Source organism: Bombus vosnesenskii, unplaced genomic scaffold, assembly GCF_011952255.1.
Source record: "Bombus vosnesenskii isolate JDL3184/JDL3185 unplaced genomic scaffold, Bvos_JDL3184-5_v1.1 scf7180000013302, whole genome shotgun sequence".
Taxonomy (NCBI): Eukaryota; Metazoa; Arthropoda; class Insecta; order Hymenoptera; family Apidae; genus Bombus; species Bombus vosnesenskii.
Window position 1 is genome coordinate 687,958 of NW_022882951.1, and position 26,618 is coordinate 714,575.

General features: G+C 37.4%; 2 protein-coding genes across 7 annotated transcripts in view; one reads left to right on the top strand and one right to left on the bottom strand.

Moving 5' to 3' along the window:
- Window positions 1–26,618, top strand: part of LOC117233990 (probable beta-hexosaminidase fdl) — a 39,120-nt gene that overhangs the window by 6,986 nt on the left and 5,516 nt on the right. The window contains exons 3-6 of one of the 4 annotated variants that reach the window (XM_033494768.1): window positions 9,815–9,882; window positions 21,793–21,936; window positions 23,045–23,143; window positions 26,266–26,528. In XM_033494768.1, coding sequence (XP_033350659.1) covers window positions 9,824–9,882; window positions 21,793–21,936; window positions 23,045–23,143; window positions 26,266–26,528 — 565 coding nt within the window. In that variant the 5' untranslated portion in view covers window positions 9,815–9,823. Of the gene's footprint in view, window positions 1–9,814; window positions 9,883–19,927; window positions 20,035–21,792; window positions 21,937–23,044; window positions 23,144–26,265; window positions 26,529–26,618 lie in introns of those variants that run through there. The other 3 variants (XM_033494767.1, XM_033494770.1, XM_033494769.1) reach the window with 3 other exon arrangements.
- LOC117233991 lies at window positions 4,848–17,138 on the bottom strand. Of its 3 annotated transcripts, none has more exons than XM_033494772.1 (5): window positions 16,719–17,138; window positions 13,185–13,377; window positions 12,166–12,357; window positions 8,663–8,819; window positions 4,848–7,156 (listed from the first exon to the last, which is right to left on the bottom strand). In XM_033494772.1, exons 2-5 carry the CDS (start codon window positions 13,214–13,216, stop codon window positions 6,821–6,823), a joined length of 717 nt encoding a protein of 238 aa, XP_033350663.1. In that variant the 5' UTR covers window positions 13,217–13,377; window positions 16,719–17,138; the 3' UTR covers window positions 4,848–6,820. The 3 variants fall into 3 exon arrangements, with proteins under 3 accessions (XP_033350663.1, XP_033350662.1, XP_033350664.1); XM_033494771.1 differs by having other exon boundaries at window positions 16,663–17,138; XM_033494773.1 differs by lacking the exon at window positions 16,719–17,138 and adding an exon at window positions 13,441–13,576.

Consider the following 26,618-nt stretch of genomic DNA (forward strand, 5'->3'; position numbering starts at 1 on the left):
TCTCTGCACGTTTACGCCTTTAAACTTTTCATAGATGCATAAAACTCTGCAGTCTAATAATAATTAGCTTACCTGATCGTATTTTAACCAAAGAATAACGCGATACGGGAACCGTTATTTTCTCGATAATCGATCGAACAAAACTATTTGCTAGTAATTCGTGTTATTAAGTTCATCCCACGAGCATTTTCCAACGATATTGTTTAAAAATGGCAAATAATTGGAAATACTATAATACATGCGCCTTGGTGGCTACTTCGTTATTCGACGACTGGCCTTGTAGCTACCTAATGTGTTTCGCTTTTAAAGGAAATTGCAAAACGGTCTTGGTATAAATCGTGAGTTTATTATCGTTCCAGCGAAACAATTGTTCCATGAAACTTGAATGCCTTGGAACTTTGTACTATTTAATTTCACATCGATTCGTAATTTATTATCACGTGCTGTCCTCGTTATAACATTTCGCTTGTTTCTGTCTCTTAACGTTGGCTTGGAATTTTACTCGAACGTAATCTTCGGAAACGTGGAACTTGAAAATTAAAGGACCGATAAATAACTTCAATACATAAATTTGTTTATCCGTAGAAGATTAAAAACCCCGATTAAATATTACAGATAAATATTTATGGCACCTACCTTAAAGAACACAACATAGCTTTGATGTTTTTGTAGAAAAAGAGATACCATCGAGAGTTCTTCTCGCATCAATTGGCTTTTTATTTAATACCAATGAATCTTTGTTTGGGATAATTTTATCGTAGATAAACGATAAATAACATAGCAACAATTTGTATTTGTATATAAAACGTACGAATTGTTTGCAGAATATTTTCCCAAATGTAACAAAATAAGTAATTAAATATCCTTTTTTAAAAAGTGGCCATTTAATTTTCGATTACGATGAATAATTATCTGGCGAGTTCGTGAATTATCCTTTCGATTGCAGCGATTTCGCGCGGCACGGGCTTTCCTTGCTAAAATAATTACAACACGGTTCTTTGTTAGTCGCTTTCACCGTTTCGAGGGCATACACGAGACGAGGAAACGGCTCGAGACGATCTTGGCTCGCGTGCCATTGTCTTTTCCGCTAGTACTTTCGTGGATCGGTTATTTGTTCAAGCAACAACTCGTCTATCTGAACCGAAATGGAACGAGTTTCTTATCCGGCTCGTGAACAGAACGCATGTTAGACCGACAAAAGTTAATTCGTTTCGTTTGCCTTCGGTTACTTCTTCTCGTGTAATTTTAATATATTTTACACCTCTGCTATTTACAACCCTTAGAAATTAATCTCACAGAGAACAATGATTTCTGTGTAAATATTCTACGAAGGTATCCATATTTGTCATGGAAAATTTTACCACTTTCTTGTACCGCGTAAAACTTCATCGACGATTCAAATACGTTTTCTCGTAATTAGTTGGCTCGGCAGGAAAAGATTCGTCTTCGTCTCGCTGAGAAAATATTTAGTTTTTTCTTACTGTACAAACCGGTTCAACGTAAAATTCAGAGAATCAAAGTTCACATGGATACGTTTAATTTCACATTTTCTAGGTTTTGACTTTTATGAAATTTCAGAATTTTTTTTTTTGTTTTATTTAATATTTCACATTCACAATTTGTCCAATTTGGACATTTGGTAGAATTTTTTAGCTGTTTGATTATCATGTGGGTGGCTACCCCCAGCGGGGTACCATCTTCGTGTTTGTTAGGTTATATTCTTTATGAAATTTCAGAATGTTTTAGATTTATTTCAAGGTAATTTTAGAGGCATATCGAACCTCGCTTAGGTAACAACGATGACAATTTAAAAAAAATCCAATGGATTATTTATAAGAGAGCTGGAAGATAATCGTAAATATTTATTCGTCAGACGTTTCTGCGAGTATTCGAATACTTTCTTCGAATACTCTACACCTCGTGGCAATAATAATAATATCTAAACGTTCACGAAGATACTTAGATGTACAGAACAGCGTTCGTTTTCAAATAAGAGTGGACTAGAATAAAAGACAAGTAACACGCTTCACGAAGTCGCCTGAATCGAAAATATCCTATTAAGTGATAGGAGGAAAATACGAGAAACCAACGGAACAAGGGGTGAATAGGGTGGAAGTCTGTGAAAAGCCAACCGGTTTTCTCCGGTTCGTTGTTTAAACCCGAAATCCAGCGACGTTGTAAAACACGCGATTATTCTGTCGTCGAACGGTCGACGTGGATAATGAATCAGACGGTGGCACCATTACGGCAAGGCCAATTAATCGAAACATATTACGTTCCTGTTTGCAGTGCGTCAGAAATATACGCGAACTCGTACGACCTGTTTCTCGATTGTTCACGGCCTGTGAATATGCGTTAGGCGACACGATACGTACATTCAATGGTCGATTATTGAAATTACGTTAATTATATTCTACAAGTAGAAAATATTATGCAAGTCTTCTATTTCATATCCTTTGGCTTGAAACGTTGGTAGAAAATTTCCTTGTTTACCGGAGTTGGAGTAACTTGACAAATTCCAAAGCGATACCGTAAATGAATTGTCAGATATACGAGAGACGATCGATATCTAAGTAAAGCTGAAATTATTCGAAAACCATAATCTACTGAAAATCAGGTTTCAGGGCTTATCGAGCCTCGTTTAGGTAACAATAATGACAATTTAAAAATAATGGAATGGATTAGTTATGAGAAAAGCGAAAGATAATCGAAAGTTACGATCGATATTATAGCAAACACTGATTGATAGAAATTTTTCAAATTTCCTCGTTTACCGGATTTGACAAATTCCAAAGCGATGCCGTAAACGAATTGTTAGATATACGAGAGGCGATCGATATCTAAGTAAAGCTGAAATTATTCGAAAACCATAATCTACTGAAAATCAGGTTTCTGGGCTTATCGAGCCTCGTTTAGGTAACGATAATGACAATTTAAAAATAATGGAATGGATTAGTTATGAGAAAGGCGAAAGATAATCGTAAGTTACGATCGATATTATAGCAAACACTGATTGATAGAAATTTTTCAAATTTCCTCGTTTACCGGATTTGACAAATTCCAAAGCGATGCCGTAAACGAATTGTTAGATATACGAGAGACGATCGATATCTAAGTAAAGCTGAAATTATTCGAAAACCATAATCTACTGAAAATCAGGTTTCTGGGCTTATCGAGCCTCGTTTAGGTAACAACGATGACAATTTAAAAATAATGGAATGGATTAGTTATGAGAGAGGCGAAAGATAATCGTAAGTTACGATCGATATTATACCAAACACTGATCGATAGACATTTTTCTTGGTACAATCGGTTTCTTTCCTCTCGAAGAAATAAGCCTTCGAAGAAGCGAAGCACGGGCTTACAACATCGCGGATCGTTTCACAGCTCGTTTTACGATTTCCTCTTTCGTAACGTTCCGTCGTGACAAAAAAGGTTGCTTTAACGGGCGTGAAATAATTTATTGTCACGAATGGCAATCCACTTTCGCAGCCGACCGGAAATCGTCGAACCGTTCACGAGGGTAGTTGCTGAACTTCCGACCCTCCTTCTTTTCCAACCGACAAGATCGGAAAATGATTACACGCCGAAACTTTTCTACTCTTGATCACGAACTTTTAAATAAGGTAGCCGTGGATCTCGTAAATAGTTCCATTCCAGATGTTAACGAACGACCTACGATCAACTTACCATATCGTAATAATTATACTGATATTACGCGATTTAAAGGTTATTTAAACGCCTTTATACGTAGATATTAGAAATACAATACTTGAGATACCATGGAGTACACGTTACCCTAATTACAGAGGCTCGTGAAAGTATTTGAACTGTTGTTAAAACACTCGATGAACTACCGTTATGCGTAATACGAAAGATTTTGCAATTTTATCAGCTCTATAACGAGATACGACTATCATGATTTCACTCTATGCACAACGTACACAACTATGCTTGAATCACGAGGAAAATACACGGATATCGATAAAAAATAGAAATATAATCGAGACAGAAATTGAAGATAGTTTGAGACGATTTAAGAGAAACAATTTCTTCTTTTAATTTATCAGGTAGGATTTTTTAAATAATCGCGGTTAGGAAAAGAAAATAGAAAAACATTATTTATGCAAAAGACTTGTGCGTAAAACAAAGTTATATTAATACGTATCGTTTTATTATACGCTATGGAGGAAACATATGAATAAACAAATAAACTAATTTGTCGGTTAATGGCATTAGCTGTCTCGAGGGATTGTCACAAACTCCACGGTGATTAGTTTTATGCTAATTTTGCATACTGCTCGACGATAACATATCGTTTATCTTGGATTGCAATGTGTATCCGGTCCCGACGTCACACGTTTCGGAATTCGTTGAATGAAATAACTATAGATAAGCAATAACTATCTGAAACACGGGAATACACTTCGAAATTAACTTGTCACCGCGTAATCACTGACATTAAGGAGACAATTTACATGCTTGTATTATAATTATAACATGATATTTAGTCTCTGACTGATAAGCCAGATAATAATTCATTACACTTGCAATTTTAAAATGGAATATTATCATTTCGTTATATACTATATCGTTACTAAAATGTGCTTATGATTTTATGCTTTAACTGATATTTTATTTGCTTGATAAGAAATTGGGAATAGATTAAACTATCTTTCCTCCGCAAGACAAATATTTCTAAATAATTCGTCGGATATTCGTCGTTTGTTAATTTTCAAAAGGAACAAGTCTTACGCTCGAATCGAATAATGCATATCGCTGTTTTTATCTATTATCGTATCTATTATCAGAAGAGATATTACGAATTCGAATATACAGAATTCGCCGTTGTTCAAAGCACGATATCGAGTCACTTCGTTTATTTATTATTTCTCTATTTCGTCCATTTTACCAAATTGATTTTCTTCGATTAAAAGAAAACGTTCGATATTTTCGTCGCTATCGGAACCTCGCGATATTTTCCTTAATTTTCTTTCCCTTGCTTTCACCATTGAAACTAAAAATATTCTTTTCGGAACGAGAATAAATCATCGAAGAAATGTGGCAAATCCAAATTCGTGGAATTTCTCGCCTCTCAGAGAACGATGTATTAAATCCTCTCGCTTATCGCGCAATTTTGTCAGATTGGTTTTCTTCGATTAATAGAATCGTCGCGCTGCACATTTTTATCGATATCCGAACCTCTGGCCAAAATTTCTTTCAATCCTTTTTCTCGTGTTTTCCTCGCCGACAAAAGAAATATGTTTTCATAAGCCGTTTCGAGGACTCCGACCAGCCGCGTTAACTAACACATAGACGAATTCGCGACACTCGATCAGCTCCGCGAACGACCATAAACGAAGGCGTAATTCATGCCCGCCTAAAGTGGTCTTTAAGCTGATCAACGATATGGTTGAGGACCACTAAAGTGGCCTTCACTTGCTGAAGGATAAGATCATCGATTTCTTGCGCTCTCTGCGTACTATTTCAGCCGATGAGAAGTTTAACGACGATCGCGATCTGTCCAACGGATATCGTTGTTTCTGTCTTTTTATTTACGCGAATTTACGCGACTACCACGGATTCACTGTAAACAGCTGCTGCGAATATATCCGACATTTAACACTGTGGATAGTTGGAACAATTAGCACGCCTGGTTTCTCAAATGCTCGTGTATTATATATTTCTCGCATTTATTTAGAGCAGGTTTACACGTTACATGAAAATTGATGAGAATTCGAGTTTCTAAATGATATGAAATGAGATATTATGCGGGATATTCTTTGGAATACGTTCGTTGCACGATGTTGCTGAATTCTCGAATCTCGGTATTCGATTTAATCAAACACAAATCAACATTCATCTAATCACATTATATTCACAGATAATAATTCACAGATGGAGTGTCACGGTTTCAGAAAAATCGAACCTGATTCGCGTACTCCATTTCGACCGTCACTGTTTCCTTTCTTTTCTCAAATAGTCTGAAGCACATCGCTCGATACGTAATTTTTCATTCGTCGCAAACTCGATTAGAAATTTAATGTCGTCCTGAATATTTATCTCACGGCTCTTTTCTTCTTTAAAAATCACAGGCGAAGATCGTTCTTGCCAGGCACGTAATTTCGAACCTATGGATTGCAATCTATTCTCCATCGAACGATTTCTCGTCTCCCATAAATTCGATCGCAAGATCGAACATCCACAGGTGCTTCTATTTATCTCAACTTCTTCCTCGAGACAAACCTCTTTTCTTCGAAGCCAAAAAAAGAACGCCTATATCTTCCTTCTAAGTAACTTGGAACATATCGATTGGAAACTACTCGATCTTGGTACGATAAGTTCGCTCTGTTTTTTCAAAATTCCGCAATTAGATATAAGCGTCCGATGCTTGTCAAATTACAGTTTCGTTGCTCGACGAATTCTTCTCTCGAGATCAAAAACGAAGACTAGAAACTTCTCTTCCAAACATCCTCCAACTGCTCCACTCCGAGTGTTGTCACTCTTTGCTCGTCCTGTTCCTTTGGATCGTAACTTTTAGAAATTTCAATTGCACACGGTCTTGCTCGAGTCTCAGTCTGATCCGTCGAAAAAGCTTCTCTTCGCGACGCTGTAAACACAAGGAGGCAAGGTTTTCCCAAACGTAGGTAGAGAAGTGGAGGCGCAAAAGCGAAAAATCAATGGACCTAACTTCCTTCTTTCCAATCCCTCGACGCTCCAATCTCTTTGCTCTACTTGAACACAGATACGCGAAGGAACGCGATCGATTCGAAGAATCGTAAAATTCTTCGGGATCAGAGAGGCGTGTCGGTCGCCGGTGTTACACGTAGCCGTTCGCGTCCAGCTTTAAGGCGGCTTCGTAAGAAGGCAATCCTTCGTCCGAGATTTCTTGTTCCGTGGCCTCGTTGCATTCCGTGGATCTCACGGTCGTGCTCAAGCTTAGTAACGTAGTCACCATGGAAGGGATTATAATTCCTGGCGTCTCCGCACCTTCGGGCTTCTTGTCGATGAAGTTGGGCAGGCTTCTTGAGTCGAAGATCAGACTGTCGTAGGTCGGTGGTGGTCCAGGGCCAGAGTTTGGCGTCACAGGACACGAAGGGGGTCCGTAGGTGCTCTCGTCCAAGTTTCCCTCGCCTGTCGATTGTCTATCGCAGCACTGAAAAAACGAACATCAATATCGAGGAGTTTTAGAGTTTAGTTTTAGAACTTGGCGGAGATCGAAACGAGACGAGCCTTATTTCGTTATGAGAAACAAGTCTGCGATTCGAACGAAATAGTCACGAGGCAGGATGCTAATAAGCGTTTAAACGCTAGACGATTAATGTCCACGTGTCTAACAATGAACAATTAAAGCTTATATAATCGATACGCGAGTAATTATTTAATTTGTGCGAAATCTGCCCAATCGATGGTGGAATATTCGTCACGCATCAGGCAGATCTACCAAAAGAACGTTTATCTAATTTTCATCGGTATAGATATACATATATATACGTACTCTCGCGAATCACTTAAATTGTAAAGATCGTCTTTAATATCAAATTAACGTAAAACGTTAGTATTAAAGGTGAACATCGTATTAATCGTATAAGACGATATCACGTTAGGGATTCCTCGAGGATGACCTATTTTACTTTTACTTAAAATTTTCATTTTTTTTTTTTTTTTTTTTTTTTTACTTTTTTAACTTTCAGCTTCTCTAACTTTCCTCGTGAATTAATCTAAAAATTGTCGGTCTTTCGACAGAGACGTAACACACAGTTTTCATTGGATAAGAGTGCGGACGAAAGTCGAGCCAAGCGTGAAACGAAGATTCCTGATCGATAGGATCGTATTAGTTTAGCCAGGGTAACCGCAAACGATTTCACCGCAAATGATAGAGCATCGCGCGATTAGTCAGTTATACGGCATAATATAATCATCGCGTAATATGTTCGTATCGCGCTTAGCACAAGGCCGGATTAACCTGAACAGGGTTGGTTTTCGTCGAAAACGAGGCTACCGATTTTAGCTATAGCCTGTCGGGAAACACGGATAAGATATCCGTTTCTCGGAACGATCGAGTAGATCCGACCATCACCTAAATCCAACCCGATCTGATCGGGCCACGGAAACTTCGGTTCGCGTGTGCTATTTTAACTGAATCTTACATAACGTGCCTTTTAAGTGCACCACGTTCGTGAACGCGAATCATAATGAACACGGTGTATACCGTACTTTGCGTTGATAAATGCTTGAAATTACGACCGTCGTTTTCTCAAAGTGAGATCTTGCTATTGTTAAACCTTTCTGCTTGCCTTCGTGATATTTGCTCGAGTCGAATTGTTTCCAGCGGAGTGCACTAACCCTTCGTTGACCCGACTTATTTCTATTTGCCTATTTCTCGTCATTGTCGTTATTCTGAACGTCAGATGAGAAACAATGGATGAAGCTACGTTGTCAGATTTTTTACACAGGCCAATCGATCTTACGTTAGCGAAATTATCCTTTCGTCTCTGTTAAATTATACCATTATATAAATGAAAATTTCACCGTGTGAGAAGAAAATTTTTATTTCACAAGAACGTTATAGCGGTGGTTAACGCGAAATGAATCGTCTATTCGTATAAAGAAGACGTGTCAATTAAGCAATTTGATGTGCATCATGAGAAAGGTTACTCACAGCAGCGTGCGCTTCCGTGGTGAAGACCTCGAGGCTATGCACGTCTGGCTCTGTCCTCCAGTATTGCGGGTACTCTTGCGGTCGGTTCTTCCGGATGCTCTTGTGACAACAGTAACACATCAGTAGGACGACCATAATCACGCCGCTGAGCATCGCCCTGCAAGAAAACAGAGCCCGTGCCGCGAGTTAGAATAACGTGAGCGTGTAGCCAAGAGAGAAATGAGACCATCGAGCGTATATTTATCGCGCGTCAACCTCTTCCCTCATAGTTGTGTGGCCGTTTTAAATCATCTTCAGCCACGGTTCATCGTATTATCGATTTTAGACGAGATTCGTAGACGCGCAGCTTCTCTTATAGGGTGAATTTTGTCGCGAATTAAACGGCGTACTCTTAAGACTTTTATAATAGAAATTTTGGTTGCTTATGAATGGGAGAATTACGTATGGTGGATTTAGAGGAAATGTAAATATGCAAAAGACGCGTAGAGTGCAGGAAATGTAGCGGCGTATAGAAACGCGTATGTTAAAATACGAGGTAAATTTCTCGTGAATTAATTATTCTGAATTGTTCGTAATAGAAAACTTGTTTACCTATACGAGGAAAGAAATTTAAATATGTATATAAGAATCTAGAAAATACATATAATTCAGAAACATAGGTATAAGATGAAGGTCAAAGTAAAGTATATACCGACAAGTTTTTGTTTCAACAGTTATGTAAATATCAATCTATTTGTAATGTTTTTTCATTTGTATATTTACAATAGAAATTCTCTACTGGCGGCAACATCGTGACAAATGAAGAAAATAGTTTTCAAGTAACGTATCGTGATAAACAGCTACGGTTAATCGAATGAGATATAAATTATGGGTTGACGTTCGTTCGTTCGTTTCATTTTTATTCCCTATCCAACCACGTGTATGTCAGTATTTTAGAACATTTCGTTTAAGTCGATCGCTCTAATATCGTTTCAAAGATATAATATATTCTTAAAAACTTGTTTCGTAGTGCGATCGAGCGGCGAGTTCCTTTAAAAAGCTTTTAGCATCCCTTAAAATTCCACCCTTTCTGCCCGCAACATCATATCAAATAAAAAAGTACTAGAAATATTAACAATAATCGATTTAAACGAATCACCCTCTATATTGTAGGCGACAGAAATGAAAAGAAACTTCGAAATCGAGGTACAGATGTCAAAGAAGCTATTCCTCCGAAAAAAGTGAGTAAAAAAAAAATCTGTCGCTGATTGATTTAACACAAACTCAGACAGCAAAATATCAGTGTGGCTAATATTCGCTAATGTTAAACTTGGAGATTGTTGTTGCGAGTGCGATAATCGCTTTCACTAATCCTCAAAGTGTCCTTAATGGCTTTAACGCTTTTTGAAAGTTAGAAACTTGAGCGTAATGGCAGACGGTAAGCAACAGTCTCCGCCGTTGAGAGTCGTTTCACGCGGATAAAAGGACGAGTCTGCGATTTCACGGTTCGTCGAGACGATTTCTGCGACCACGAGCTTCACCATCGTGGCAAACCGGTGATTCGATGGCCGTTGTTTACGATACGCCGCGTATTAAATGATCACGGCTACTGTAATACAGTTGTTCCTGCAATTATTACGGTGACGGAGCCACTTCCTGTGCAAACCGTTCTCTTTATGAGTCACGAGCCAACTCGACTTATTTCTTCAATAAAAATCACGGAAATGCGATATTTTCAAAATTTGCGACGTCAGTTTTGATACAATTTGTCGAATTTTACAGTCGTTCGAGGATTCGCGAATTCTCTTTCCTTCTTTGCTACGTCTTTACTATATAAATAACGATCTTATTATAATAATTTTGAACGATTTAAATCAAGTCGAGCGTAGAATCTTTCTCTCTAAAGAATCTCTCTAAAGTTGCTTGAAAATTGATTGAAACGTCCTTCGTTTGTTCCAAATTGAAATTACGAAATTTATAAACTCGTCCAGAGATCCGACCGAGCATCTTCTCTTTCAATTTCCATCGAATTTTCTTTTCTTCTTCTTCGATGAGGTTTTAGTGTTTCTACGATGACATGTTCGATATTGAATGAAAGTTTCGCGAAGTTTTTTAATACGAAGGCTCGCAGTACTAAGTACGGTATGTCCTGTTTACTTTCGTTTTCTTTTTTTTTTTTCAAAAAGTTACTCGCGCGTTTGTAGCGTAAGAAGTTGAAGAAGATGATGAAGTTTCGCTGCTTATGCTAATCGAGTTTGAGAAACACTGATCTAGTGGTTTACTCAGTAAATACGGTCTATAACATAGAAAGGAGGCTAAATCGTGCTTACCGGATGTTATCTTTTCTTTGCTCTGCAGGGAAGAACCGTATGAAAGTTGCGTGGACTTTAATCAAGCAAAGAGACGCCGTTAGTTGATTAATATTATAAATTGCAAGTGATTTAAAAATAATAAACCTATGCAAATTCGTCTCTGGCGTCCTTAATTATTCCTTATCAGATTCTCTGTTTAATCATGTTACGAAGATAATTTAAAATTTAAATAAAGCTTATTTACGTCGTTCGTTGTTACATAACAGCGATCGATGAGTTAATGAAGCCGTTGAAAATACAAATAGCTGGAACAACTCATCCTGAAACGTATTCCTATTAATAGCACTCGAACATCATAAAAATGATTCAATTAAAGGTTGCTCGATCTAGAAGTAGTTGAAATAAATTTTCTACGGTTATCTAAATAAATAAATTGATTCCCGACAGAAATATTCAACGATAGAACTTTCCTAGAAACATTTCAGATAAATCGTTCGTAATTCCGTAGAAGAGTGTTTAATATAAATTCACAGAGATTTCGTAGAAAAATGTTCGAACCAGGCTCTCCGTAATTAATTTATTTCCGTAAAATAAGATAAATATAAAATAAACTTTTTCAACCTTCTTTCTAATTAGATGAGAAATATTTAAAAGAAAATTTAGTATCGTGGAAAGATATTGGATGACGGGATTCCGCAAGAAAATATATCGAATAAATTCCATATTATCATAGCAGAGGAAAATATCTAAAGTAAATTTCTTTCTATGGACAAACGTTGGCTGAATTCCCCGCGATATTGTAAAATAAATACCTCACAGTCTTGAAACTAAATTCTTTGTAATATTAACGTAACGATATAGAAAAATATTCATCGATGAATCAATGATCAGATTCCACGGTCAAATATCTACAATCGGTTCACTGTTCATGACTCTGTAGAAAAGCAATTTTAAATAAATTCCCTGCGTTTATTTCTGCATAGAAAAATTTTTCATTATTTCATCGAAGAAAATTCCAGGCAAATTCTCCACCAAGGTACAATAGAACAAAATATTACCGCGGGATACCGTTCGACTAAATCGAAAACACGCGTAGAGTTTCCCCGTGTGACGATAGAAAGTCGTTGAAAGCTGTGGATTGCGGGATTGTGTATCGCCGATCGTATCGATCGACCGGTATTGAGTATCGTGCATCGAAAGCCGGTTACTCACCCGCCGAGAAGAATGTTAACATTCCCATGCAAATCGGTCTCGAAGTGACTCGTCTTACTAGCCGCTCCGCTTGCTGTCGTGGTGACATTGTATTCTGGTAAAATGGCATCTTCATACATGTTCGTGATATTACGCTTGTTCGAAGTAGCTTCCATAGCGGCCAGCATTGTCATCGTTCGCCGAAACGCGGTCCTGAAACGTTCCTTTTCTCACACGGTTTGTCCACTTTTATGCCGGTTCTAAGAACCACTTTGCGTATCGTGTTTTACGATTGAATTCTTACGTTTTACATAACCTGAGAAACCTGAGAAACCTAAAGCATCGATGTTCGATGTTGTCTACAAATCTGTACGATTCGTCGATATTTATCGAAATTGACGAGCTTGAGATTTATTTATGACAAGGATAGACCTTAGTGTTTATTTACAATAGGTTCTTGTCATTGTTATCATTTATTAATAGAACGATTGTAAAGCCAAGATACACGCACAATTGTGTATATATCTATAGATGATGCAAGAAATAAAAGAGAATAGAAAATACGAAGAGAGAAGTAGAAGAAAAGCAACGATAATAGCTACATAATACGTGTGTAGCGTAAAATTGGATATAACGTAATCGAAAAAATTCACCAGCTAAAAACATAATTTAGCGTGTGCGTAAAGCTGGATATATAAAGATTTCTTAGAACAATGACTAAAGAGAGCCACGGAACAAATCTATTTTATTTGTAAGCGTATTATTGGTTAGCTTTAATTTATTCGACTGTTTTTACAATTATAATAAAGATAGCTATAAAAGTTGTTTGAAATTTCCTAAAGGAAAAAGATAAAGAACTCTCGCTTTAAGCTTTCCTTGTGAATTCATTTTCGTTGTTGAGATTCACGATTACCTCTAAGTCAATCGTTGAGACACGACTACTTTTTAAAACGATATTCGTACAAGAACCTTTTGAAAATGGTGTCGTGGTTTATCGATCGTGCCCTTTGCGGAGATTCCAGCTAAAAGCCACCCCTTACCTTTTCACCGATGGATTCGAGCCGTAGGACATTTTGGAGCGTGTTGTTGTAGTCACGATATACTCGAGCTTGGCGGTACCGTCGTGTCGTTTCGATGCCTGCCTGACGCATTTGCATCGAATTATTCGGCCTTCGATCTTCCTGGCTTTCCTCGATCAAAATGCTCGTTTTTGTCGCATACCGCAGACTCTACCTGCGCAATTTTAATTCGTCTTTTTTTAGCCTTTGATCCCCTGTCCTCGCCTTCCCTTCCAACCTGTTGGTCCGCGTTCCTCCGCGATAGTTGACCTCGTATGGTAGCACGAACAGGAACAAACTGTTTTCTTTTATAGTTTCATTTATATCGAAAGATATTTTTAAGAAAGTCGTGTTTGGGATATTCCATGATATAAAATATTTCAAAAGATCCTAAGATGTGGAAGAACTTTTTTGTTATAAGAAGCTCAAAGCATAAAAGAAATTTTAAAATGTTAGATATATGTATGTGAAGTTACACTTTTAGCAGATATAGGATTCGTTTGTTTTGTCGGTTAGAATCGTACTTTTCTTAATGGTAGAATCAGTTTCGATGTAGATGATAATACGTTACTTCGATATCTTGTATATCAACAAAGCTGGAACATTAGCGTGCTGTCGATCGAACAACAAGATAATTTCCCGAAGCCTGTGGATCAGCTGCGCTCCGTGGTTCGATTTTTTCACAAAGGAAAACGATAGAGTTTGTTTCAAGGCAATTTAAGGCTAAAACGAGAGAAAAATATAAAGAAAATTATAAAACGCCTAGACTTTTTACAGAATGGTCTGTCGTTGTGACTCGTAATTGAATATGTAAACAGTCTCGTATACTCTGCTGCGATTTTAGATGTGTAATAATCTTATTAACAGCTTTAACGTAAGAGGATTATTAACATATTAACTGATTTTAAAGAATACATTTCCTAAAAGAAAAATCCTAAAAACTGTTGAGAAAACTAGTCTCTTATAATCGTAATATCCATCGTAATATTGCTAATGGTAGCTATAAAATTTAATCTCACCTTCGATTAAATTTTATTCCGATTTTATTCCGACTCTGCTAATAAAAACGTATCGTCGAGGATTAGTTAGATGGAAGTTAATAACCTGTAATTGGTCAGGGAAAAAGTAATACGCGATCGTGACGAAAGAAATTAGTATGAAGGCGAGGTGAATGGAAAGCTTCGATTAAGATTAAATACAAGGAATTTCATATGGAAATTAAAATACGTCCTAGTTTTATAGACGCACATTGCCCCAATGGAAAACAAAGCGAATATCTTGAATACAAGCATGCATAATTAACTCCTTGACACGGTATTAAAATAGCCAATGGTGCGTCGTGTATATCAAGATCTCGTGCGACTTTGAATTTTTCATTCGCTTCTCTCTCTCTCTCTCTATCTCTGTCTCTGTCTCTCTATTCTCTTTCAATGATTTTCATTCAGCGTATTTCAAACTTCTACTTTTAGATATTAGAATTTTTTTACACGACCACTTTATTTATTTCGGTTGATCTTAATTGCTCGGCAAATTTTTTATTTAAAAATATATTCTTCTAGACTAATTTTCTATTTGTAGTTTTAACGGGAGAAAATGTGATAAGTACATTTTTGTTTATTTTCTGATTTTGATGACATTCGGTGACTAGAAAGAGATGTATTTACCTAACTTAATGAATATTAACCTGCCTAACTAATGTCATTAATATCGTTACAAATGTCGAAAACGATAAGCGAAAGACACATACTTAATTGCAAAATCGAATGGAAGAGCAGCTTCGACGCGGAGAAGATTGATAACATAACGAGGTTTAAAACTGTTCTCTCGCAAAGAACAGGAAATGTGTTATTATGTTTTTCATCTATAGCCTAGATTTCTTAGGTTAGAAAATTGCGTATTCGATAAAAGCTTCGTGGAACTGAAAAAAGTATAAAAGAGGTATTTTGTTTCCTTTTATTGCATAAAATGTCTGATGCACGCGATGCAAGATAAATATTCGAACGAACAAAGCTTCTTTATAGTTCTTGCGCCGTTTGTTTCGTCCTTCACCGGTATACGATCGATTTATGCCAAGCCTACTCAATTGACGAAACTTTCAGCTTAGCCGACTATGAAACGATACCTGACGACCTTTCTTTTTTAATGTCGTATAAAAAGATACAAAGTTTATGATGTAATATGAAATCTGTAATTAAAAACGGATTATCACGCTAACTATTCACCCGTTAATCAATGTTATTATTAAATTGAAATATTCCAAAATATGTACAACATCGTCAAGTACTTCTTTCTCTCCGCAATTTTTTCTTTTTCTTTTTTTTTTTTTTTTTTTAACGTAACGTGCATGTACGACAATCAATCGGTTGCAATCAAACCATCACGAATAATTACTATCATCGGTCTCTCATTATATCCGTCGCCAAGCATGCACCGTCATTTCGTATTCCGTCGTATTTATTTTTTATGCTTGAAGCCTGATTTACACCGATACAACATTTCAAATCTTCTAGCAGGAGCTGTGCATTGGGATCGCACTTGGTCAAGGATAATTTAAAGATAGTCATTCATCGTTGAAATGACTACATAACTCATCAACCTACTCGGTAGATCGAAACCTACACCACCGCCCTCATATTTAATCTCACTACTTCGACAAGAAAGATCGAGTTGCAAAGATATAATCGATGATACAACAAGCGTTACGATCCTTTTTATATTTCACAAAGTTTGTGCCCCTTTGTTTTCTTACCTACGTTGTCCTATTTTTCCATTGATTATTTTACTTAAAACCGTAGGACGCAATGGCGTTAGGCTGGAAGGCTAGCGGTTTATCGTGAAAAATTTACGAAATAAATTTTTTAACAGACATTGGCTTAGACTAGACCGAAGAAGAAGAAGAAGAAGAAGAACTTATGGCTAGAGTGCAGATCTTTATGCAATTTCATACTTTTATGAGTATAACTAAAGGAAAATGGGGATTTGTTTCCTCCATGAAATATCTAAATGAATATTTTGCTTCGAATATTTCCTCTATTTTTCCATATTATATGTAACTTTTTTCACTTTGAAATTTTCTATGATTACACGAATATCCGCAATGTACTTATCAATCGCCTTGGCATACTTGATTCGGCTAGAAAAAAGATTATGAAACTACTACATCATACTAACTCAAACTTCTGGTTTTTAAAGATTCTGCATGGATAGTTCAATAGTTTTACATTCTATCCGCAAGTCTTTTTTCTATTTTTGATTATTTTACTGCACCATAATGGTATTAAACTCACACTTTGTAACGCAAAATTTTCTCTCACTTCCACGTATATATATATATATATCTAATGCCGACCATACTTTGAAACCTCAAAAATACCGGAACATTCCTTCTATTCCTTCTTTTTCTTTCTTTTTTCTTCACAGAAAAGATCTAACGCTATCAAATACAGTCGACGTAAATTACCAAACGTATTTTCCACGATGGAAACGCGGCATAAAGCGTGCACGACGTGTACGTACAAGCGTTCCCTTGGTTCCCTTCGGTACTGTCGCGTGCCACTTCCGTTCTCCATCGAGCCCGATGTCGTCGACGACGACGACGACGAAGGATCGCGAGATTAAAAAAATGAAAAAAAAAGTGGGGAAGAAATGGTTGGACGAGGAACTCGATCCGCTCCCGCGACCGTTTCGTTTCAAACTATTACGCTGGTCATATTATACGCGTTGCCTGGCTACCAGTCGAGGCGACGCCGCGACGTTCGCCGTCGGCGCACGCCGCGAAGCGTCGTGACGCCTCGCGTGGCAGGACGAACCGATCCACTGACGTAGAACTGGGACGTGGCGGGACTAACAGGGCCAAGGTGTCTACATTCCACCTTTTCATAATCCTTCGTAGTCCGCGATATCCTCGAATTTTCGTTCCAAATAGTTTCCTTTCGTTTCGTCGTGTTTCTAACTTTAGCAATTTGTGGGATATGAGTATCTTTATAAAAAAAATTCTACGCCCTATTTACCCCTCCATGATCCACGTTTCCAAAAATCCTTTCTAATCCTAAGCTTACGCCATAAAAAGTGTATTCTATCGAAATATCACGCTTCTAGGTACAACAATTTGTGCTGCACGTGGATGAGCGAGTGTCACTCATTTGTGTGTCACTTTGGCATTTTATACATGTAGATTGTATCGTATTATATCAGAATCTTGAGAGAGTAAGAGAGCGTATTCCACAGCCTGAATCGTCGCTATTCACATTGTTACACTTAGCATCGATACATCTAACGATACTTGTGGCTCAACATTGTTTGAGGTTTCCGGGTAAGTGGCGTGTCCAAAAGGAAGTGGATTCCAACGTTTCGCCCAGCATCGCAGTTGGTTACATGAAGATATTGGCACTGATACCGGTGACCACCAAGAACAGCGTGAACAGCGTATATTATATTATATTTCACATTTTATATTACGCATATACGAAATGTGTATGTCAACGTTCAATTCGTAATCAAACTAAAATTGATTTGATACCGTACTTGATACATTATCAGTTTGAAGATAATTCAATGTCAACACTTATCCGAACGTTATTGCGTCTATTAGAGTTTGAGGCTTCCCGAGGTTTCGCCATCCTTTCAGTTAGCTTCATCGGGATTCGCAGGACGCGCTATCAATCCTTCGTATTCAATCGTAGCGCTGTTAAGTACAATAACGTTGCTAAGCGTGATAACCCAAGCTTCTCTTATGGCGCTCTTATGGTTCGGTATTTTCATCGAGATAACGACCATTGGAAAATAATCTGTGATAATAAAGGAAAAAGAGTTACATGGTAACCTGACGTAGAATCATGGGTTATAGAATTGTTGAATCCTCTAACGTTGTGAAACATAGTGTTTTGCTAATTCCTTAACATAATTTATCGAGTTAATGCAGTTGAATTTGCGAGCTGTTTAATGTCATTGTTCGTTTGTTGTTCTGCATTTTCAATTTAAACGATATCCTGGAAAAATCGAACTGTACCATAACGATGAAGGCTTCCGGTTTACCGCACGTCCAAAGGCCTGCGAATTGTGGCTTCTTTTACTACCAGTGAGTTTTACTATTGATTATTTGATATATATCTCTAGACATAACGCGATGGAATGCTTCTTTTGTTTATTTAGAACATTTTATTAGTTTGGATACGGATCAACGGTTCTCACGTGATATCTCACGTGAACATGGATATCATTATTGATGCCAGGAGTCATGTTAACAGCATTCTACTCTATGATAGGGAATATCAGCTCGATCCGAGACCCGAGAAGTTCCCAACTGACTTACACACGAACGTATGACACGATAGATGTATGGTAGTATCATGACAAATGTATAGTAGACATGTACAATATCACAGGAGCGGCCTGCAACTCGAATTAGTAATGCAAACAGTATATGCAGTACATAAGATAGTTATACGGTATCTGGCAAGCAGATCTGATAATTTTTTAGATTCCTAGAACTTTGTAACGTTTCTGTTAAATTAATGTTATACTAACATTGTGAATTCGAAATCTCTGAATTCAGTTGAACGTTAATTCTCCACCCTTGAAATTACAACTGCTTTTTACTTGCTTTACTTTAAAATTTAGTTTACTTTTTCCCGAAGCGTTGCTTGTATACGATATCTCGAATAATTTTATCAACGTGATCAAACGTTCGTAAAAAATTCTAAGAAGGAAAATCTTCGAATGCAATAAAAAAGATATCAACGTTGGTAATATCATTGTCGTCTAAAGTACTGTGTTTCCTTTCTCAAATCGTCTGTAAATAATATTCCATGCAATACTGCTTGTATTATAATTACAGCTCCCATTAAAAGAAGATTAACACGTGGCGCTCGGTTTCTTCTTAATCAGTTGTCTGGCCAGGAACGACGAATTATTTTCGTGGTGCACGACACGCCTTAGAAGGGGTCACGAGACCTAATTACACAAAAGCGTGGTCCCCAAGTGTGAGTCACGTGTTCCACCGACGCCGGAACGTGTATCGAGATGGAACAGCACGTCTGCTTGAAACAAAAACCCTTTGTAAGCACGAGAACTTTTCTGTTCGAAGAGACGTCCCCTTTTTGGGGACGTGCATTGCACACCTCGACTCGCACGCCCTTTGTGCTAAAACGTCCCCGTTTTGTTGGGCAATTCTACAGAAGCTCGAAGGTTTAAATTCCCGCGTTTAAAAAAGCAATTCGTTCAAGTTTTCCTTTTTGTCTTTCCTATCGTCGTACCGGTGAACGAATACTTGAACGAAGATTCTTAAAATGATAAAACATAAAATTCTCGAAGGAAAAATCTACGACTGATTTTTGCCTTTCGTAAACAAATTATGAAAGATTATTACCCGAAAGAGAAATATTCCTATTGATATAGCGTTCACTGTATATCACGAACGAAGCTATTGCTCGTTTAATCAATCAGAAACATAAAAGACAAAGGCGTACTTCGTACAACCGACTCTTTCTCATCGGTCTCCCCTGTCTTCAACCCCTGCACGACAATCGACGTGTCCGCATAAAATTACCGTGAAACTTTCGCCTGTCCTTCGACTCAATTTACCATATAGGTTTGTTCCAATCGATTCTCGGCCAGCGGTTGTTCGTTAACACGAAAACTTGAGCCTCCCGATACGCAATAGCGGTCGAGGCGAAGTTAGTCCACAGTCCACGGTTAGTAAAGGCGAAACTACGGAATAAGTCGCTACTCGCTGGTGCTCGATGCTTCAACATACGGAATACCGTTTCCCGTTTTCATTGAAAACGAGCAATTACTCCGTACTCGATACTTTCTTACGGAATTATGTGCGAAGGTAAAAAATAATTCCAGTCGATTCTCCATTCGTTTTTACTTCGATCGGTTAACGTCAGAAAGCTACCGCTTCGTTTTAAATACTCTGTCAGTTCAGTCATTTTCGACTCGCTTAGTCGCGTCTTTTTCATTACTTAAAAATCTCTTTTGCAGAATGACTTGTCGAACGATGAATAAGTTTCTCTTAAATTTGTAAGTATATTTAGACCGCAGATTTCTATGCACTTGTAGAATATTTGAAAACGTAAAATTGCACACAATGCGGTTAATGTGAAATAATATATAAGATATCCAGAATATTACTAACGAAGGAGATCTTTCTTTTTAATTGTATTGTCAAAAACGTGAATTTTCGTAAAAATTCGTCTTAAAACGTTAAAAGTCTTGGAGCTTGTTGGCGCGATACACGAGAGATTCGAGGATCACGTTAGAGTTAGGCAAATATCGAAGTATTTGCTACCAAGTGTCTTCTATCAAATTGCTGTAGTTGGTCAATCGTTTGATCTCTTGGTGCGAGATTAGGCTTGGAAACTCTGCCAGTTTTATTTCGGCTTGAACGTAAGCCGACTCACCGAGATTCGCAATTTATGGCTTCGTTCATGACCACGGTAAATGAAAGTGTAATGGTCGGTCGATTCTCAGAAAATAAATCGCTAAGATTCGCTAGAAAATTATTTTAATAGGCAACGTTCCATCGGGTAATAGCTTGGAAGCAATTCAAACACTGTTATGTTTATCCATGTCACAAATGCGAAAGATACACTCGATAAATAATTTACATCCTCGACTATAGTGTAAAAATCTAAGTAATCTAAAGGAAAGGAAAAAAAATCGATATCAAAGTAAATATTATATAAAAGCAAATATGTACGATATATACAGTCAATATGATGCGATACCGCACTCTACCTTCGATAATTTTAGAAATCAATATTTCACGAACTCTCGTATTTCTCGTGCAAATAATCTATTAGGTTGTCCGAAAAGTGTCTTTCTTTTTCAGACACGTGTTTTACAACAACGCATCTTTATACAAACATGAAACCTAATCTGTCGAACTTCATTGTGATCTTCATTTTGATAGAACAAAATGGATCATACGTAATTCGATGAAATAAGATAAAACGGTAAATATTGTGCATCCATTATTTCCTTATAAAACGTAAGAAACTTTTCGGACCATCTAATATAAAATATAAAAGTACTACTATTCATAAAATTTTCTGTTTGGATTATATCTTCCCTAAATATCTTTATTTATTTTTGTATTGGCGCGAGATACGGAGCTTTGCTAATTCGAAAAAAGTAGTTTTATTTCACCTGTTATTCCGTAATATTTAACATTGATATTTATTGCAAAGATTATTTCATCGTGTTATTTATTACATCGCTGTGTTATAAGAATTGAATTGATCTAATTAATTTGCTTAATAGTATATATTTGCTCGTTAAGATCATTTTCACGGCTCAAAGAATTCGACTATCGTAACTTTTAAAATTCTTCTTTCGGACACAAGCGATTAATTCGCATCTTGATTCCATAGCATAAAAAGAACGATATTATATATACCTCGAGCCATTAAGACACCTACTGATATTTATTTTTATTTTACTTTCATAGTCTTTATTTTCCAGTTACTTGAAACATAACATAACGATCCACCTCTTCGCTAATTATTATTAATAAAACGCAAGAGGAAACTCGAAAAAATTCAATCACGCGAAAATAATAACGAGTTGCAATTAATTTGTTTTGCAGACTGTCGAGGATGGTGGGCAGCGTACCGAGCGGATGGATGAGGAAGATCCTCCTCTTCCTGGTCCTGACGACCGGGGTCCTCCTCATCGCCATGTACGCGCACGCTCCGCCGCTTGCTTCTCTCCAACCGTTCTCGTCACGACGGTGAGTACGCGATAATAACGATGCACCGGGTAGCCAGGCGAACGAGTCGATACTCGGTCCTATTATCGCCTATTAAGCTTCACATGGTCGCCATGCCGTTCTCGAGACGCCCGGATCGGCGCCATTCGATCGAACATTCTTTTACACGCCGACGACGATCTTATCGTTCCCAACAGTCGTCGCGAATCTAATTAGAAAGAAAGAATGCAAGGTTTCGGTCTTTTATCTTTTTTTAAATCTTTTTTTTTCCAGTCACGTCTCGTCCTTTTTATTTTCGTTTCTCGTCCTTATCGGTTCCCATTATTGATCCAATTATTTATATACGCGATGTTCGTGTTATTGGTTTTTAAAGGAAAATAGGAAGGAACGAAATTTTATTGTCTTTTTTTCTTATACGTAATACGACGACTTGATTTGGTTTCTTAATTTATCGTTGATTTCACGTAATGACGAAACCACGAATGTGTTTAGATTAACAGCTGTAATGTGATTTCTGTGAAGGGTTGTTGATAAGAACACGATAGGAACGCGTTATAAAAACGGTACATTTAGTCAATTTTTCTACTTAACTTTTCCTTTATAATAGAAAATTGTAGCTATCAGTTGGAAACAATTCGTGGCCTTCTCATTAAGCGATAATCATGACAAATTAAAGAAAGCTATCGAGGCCATCTTTTTTGCATGCGAAACACAGTGAAACTCCGTCCTTTTCTCTTTTTCTTATCGATGGAAAAAATTGCTGATAGCGTGAAAATATTGCACAAAGTAACCCACGAAATTATTCACATAACACTTATCGCAGAAACTCTTTACGGATATGCATTATGCGAAGCACGAACAAATTTTAACTTATTACGATATATCGACAAAATTTCGAAATATTTCGTATAACCCGCGTAGTATATTCGGAAAAATTTTTCATGGCAAATGTTCGAGTAGTTTCGCGAACCATTTTATATTCCTTTGCTTCTTACGATTCCACGAATCCCTCCCATACCCCCCAGAAAAACGGACAAGCCGTTATTTATTTAATCTTTATTTGTACCTTTTGTTGCCGCATATCTCGTTTCGTTCATTACCTCCCGCACAACCGTGATCGACGTCAAAGACTGAAGGAGTTGCAACGAGGCTTGGTTACTTTCCTGGTCGGTAATGAAAGCACGAAGAAACCCGAGGAACGGCTCTACGAGTATCTGGAAGAGCCTAGGTAACGTCTTCCTGGACCCGGAGAGATGCCTGTATTTGCTAAAAAGCTTTCTCTTTTTTGTACCTCTGCCCAAGAATTTTGTCCTCCATCTCCAAACACCATCCGCGATTTTTCTTCTTCCCTCGGGGGATGATCCGTCATCCGCTTCATCGACTGTTCTTTGGGACACCAGCTGGCGCCCGTCTGCTTCTCTTTCGTGTTCTCTGCATGTTCATTTATCCGTTCATTTCAACCTTTGACTATTTCGTTTGAATAATCTGACTTGATCTTTTCATAGTAGTCGTCGTGTTCGATTATTATGTATGAAGGAGAAGCGGATTTTTAAATCTTTGAATGTAACGTGATTGTAGGTATTCGGATATTTGGCAACTTTTAATTCGTCTATGATTGTCATTATCGTAGATACGTTGTCAATTTTATTTGTACGAATAAGCAAATACTGCGTGCTTTACGCAACCAGGAAAAACTGCATACGTACATCGACGTTCCAGTGCAACGATTATGCAACTGCGAGAAAATGATTTTTCTGGAGACGAGGAAAAGTAATTTTATTTGACGAAAGTTGGAATTAAACGACGAAGGAAATGTTTTATAAGATTACGATAAACATTCTTGATCTCACTTATCGTTATTGCTACGAAGTGCGATAGCCAACAAGGTTATTTATATCTCGATAACGACGTTACCGCGATATGAGGTGGCCAGGAAAATTATGAAACTTTTATAGTAGAGAAATTAGATATGCGTGAGACTGGTAACGCGTTTATCTCGAAATTTTCACTTACGTCATTATTACATTGGAACGGCGATACGTATATCCTTAAAACGTTTAAAAATAGAATAAAAAGTCAGAGATCAAAATTAGACGTTGTTTACATATTCAATATTGTTGCACTACCTTTACCTTCATACATCGATGCAGTTACAAAGTACCTTTTTTTAACATACTTGTTGCTGCTGACGCATGTGTTACGTCAATTCGGTTATTTCAGTTGGAAATATGTCGTGACAAAACTACTTGCAATTACAAAAGTAAACAGAATATTTATCGAACGACTTTACCCAATAAACATTAATTGAACGGTACGTTTGCGATAATTATTAAAATACGGACTATATCGAAATAGAGACTAACAAAGAGGATAAAATTCCAAGAATACAAGGTAGTTATTAGTTGCAACAATTATGTTAAGGGGAACCACGTATAATTTTTCTCGTACGTACAAATCAATTCTTTACATCGTTCTGTGTAATTATAGAAGTGTTACGGTTGCACGATATAACAGTAAAGAGTATTTAAAAAAAACTGTCTCTCTTCGTGAATCGCAATCGTCTCTTCCGTTGCAACGTTCTCGTCATTTCCCAGCCAGGAAACGCAAATAAATGATCGTCATTGCGTGACTTGTTCCTAGACGGTTTATTTAATTGGAATCTGTATATACACGTATTTTTCAACGGTTGTGAAATTACAAATTAACAATTACACCCTTTAACGTTTCGCTCTTATCCACACGGATAGGATTACATCTTGTCGTAAATTAAGCCATAATTGACGTACTTCCATTTATACACCATACACGTTTCAGGAAACAGAATAATACTTGTAGGAATCATGAATAAGTCGTGAACACGTCGTTATCCAGCTTTTACGCCTTTTAATTAACGAGAGATTCTTTGAAAAATACGAGTATAATATCCAGGGTTCCTTTTTTAATATTATACCAAGACTTTCACGAATATTTGTAATTTCATAATTAAGCGTCTCATGAATATTTATCAGGCTGATGTTATCTGTTCGATGGTAACATATATTTCAGGTTGTGCTTCACACGCCACTGCCTCGATCCTCGTCTTCATTCGACTTGCATTTCCCATCTTCCGAGAATCTCCCGATCTATCCGAAACGTTTATCTAATCTTCGTGCTGGATCCTTGTTTCGGTTATTTTCCAAATATTTCTGTCTTGTCGTCTACCAAATTGAAGATAGATCTCTCAGACCTCGCGTTAATTTCGCAATCTCAAAAAATTAATAACGAACTTCGTGTATACGTTTTTATGTTCGTTTCTCTATGAATCCTTAGAATCAACGAAATTCCAGCGAAATAAACGAATTATCGTTAGCTCTGGAGTAGAAATGTATTTCTTCCATTTTGTAATTCTTTCTTAACGCGTCCACCGAGTCAAGTAATTTCGAAACTCAGTTGAAGAGAAATCAATTTCGGTTTTAGTTTTTGCAAATGTAATTGTGGTATAGTTACTTTCGATAAATATGAAACCACATTAAAGAGATAGAAGGTTTAGATAATGAAATTATGTCCAAGTGTTACCTCCTTCCCTCGGGTAACAGTTTTCGTTTTCAATTTTACTGAATTTCACTGGACACTCGAGGTTTATAAGAATCGATCGATCGGTTATTCGTTAATCATTTCTACGCCCGTAGATTTTAGTTCTCCGCCTTATGAATCTTTATCACGGTCTTTCTTCTCCCTTCTTCGATTTTCCTCCAGCACTGCACCATTTTCCTGTATGCACACGTCACCTGGCACTCAGTTCCTCGTGTTGTGTTTCTCATACAATTTTTACTGTCGGGGTATTTTTTCATCTCACTCGCAAAAAATATATATTTTTAACCGCGTCGAATAATAACACGCCATTTAACTCATCGCATATTCATTTGGCTTTGTTCGTTCACGTAACATTTTTTACGCGTTGTATCTTTTTCGCATAAATCTCAAGATCCTTTTGATACAAATGTTCGAGACGATCGTCGTATCTCAAAATAAATCGGTTTCTCCAATAAAGCTTGCGAACATTGTTCAGATATAATTACCATAATTTTATGAGAAACAGTTTTAGAGAACGAAGGAAGAAACGAGAGAAAGAAAATACCGACATTAAAATATAAAAGCCACCCTCGTGTACGTTCACCCCTACCATTGGACTCGTACCGCTTCTACCAACCCTGTCTGTTTGTCTGGCTATGTTTCATCGCAAATTATCCATTTGGTGCTTGTTAAAGTATCGTAAAATACGACGTTCCAAGGAAAAGTTAGGATAACAGGTGAAAAACAAAGGCAAATCGATGTCTTCTTTAAAATCTAACGATTCTTGTTGGATCGCAGAACGTTTCAGAGTCCGTGGTCCTGGGCCTGCGTCGCTGGAAGATGCGAGAGGAGAGCGGTCAGATCCTCGAGGACCTCCTTGGCCAGCTGTATCGCCCTCTGCGGCGGAAACACCAGGCTTCTCTGGCCCAGACCGACAGGAAACGTGTTCCTGGGCGAAGATAGCGTGATCATACACCTGCAGCAAATCGAATTCGTCACGGTGAACACTAGCGACCAGGAGACGAAGAATCTGTTGGAGCACGCCAAGGATGTTTTCATCGGTGAAGATTCAATTTTTAATTTTCACCAAATATTATTATATAATTTTATATTTTTTTACCGACAAATTATGACAAAGAGTTTGTTCACGA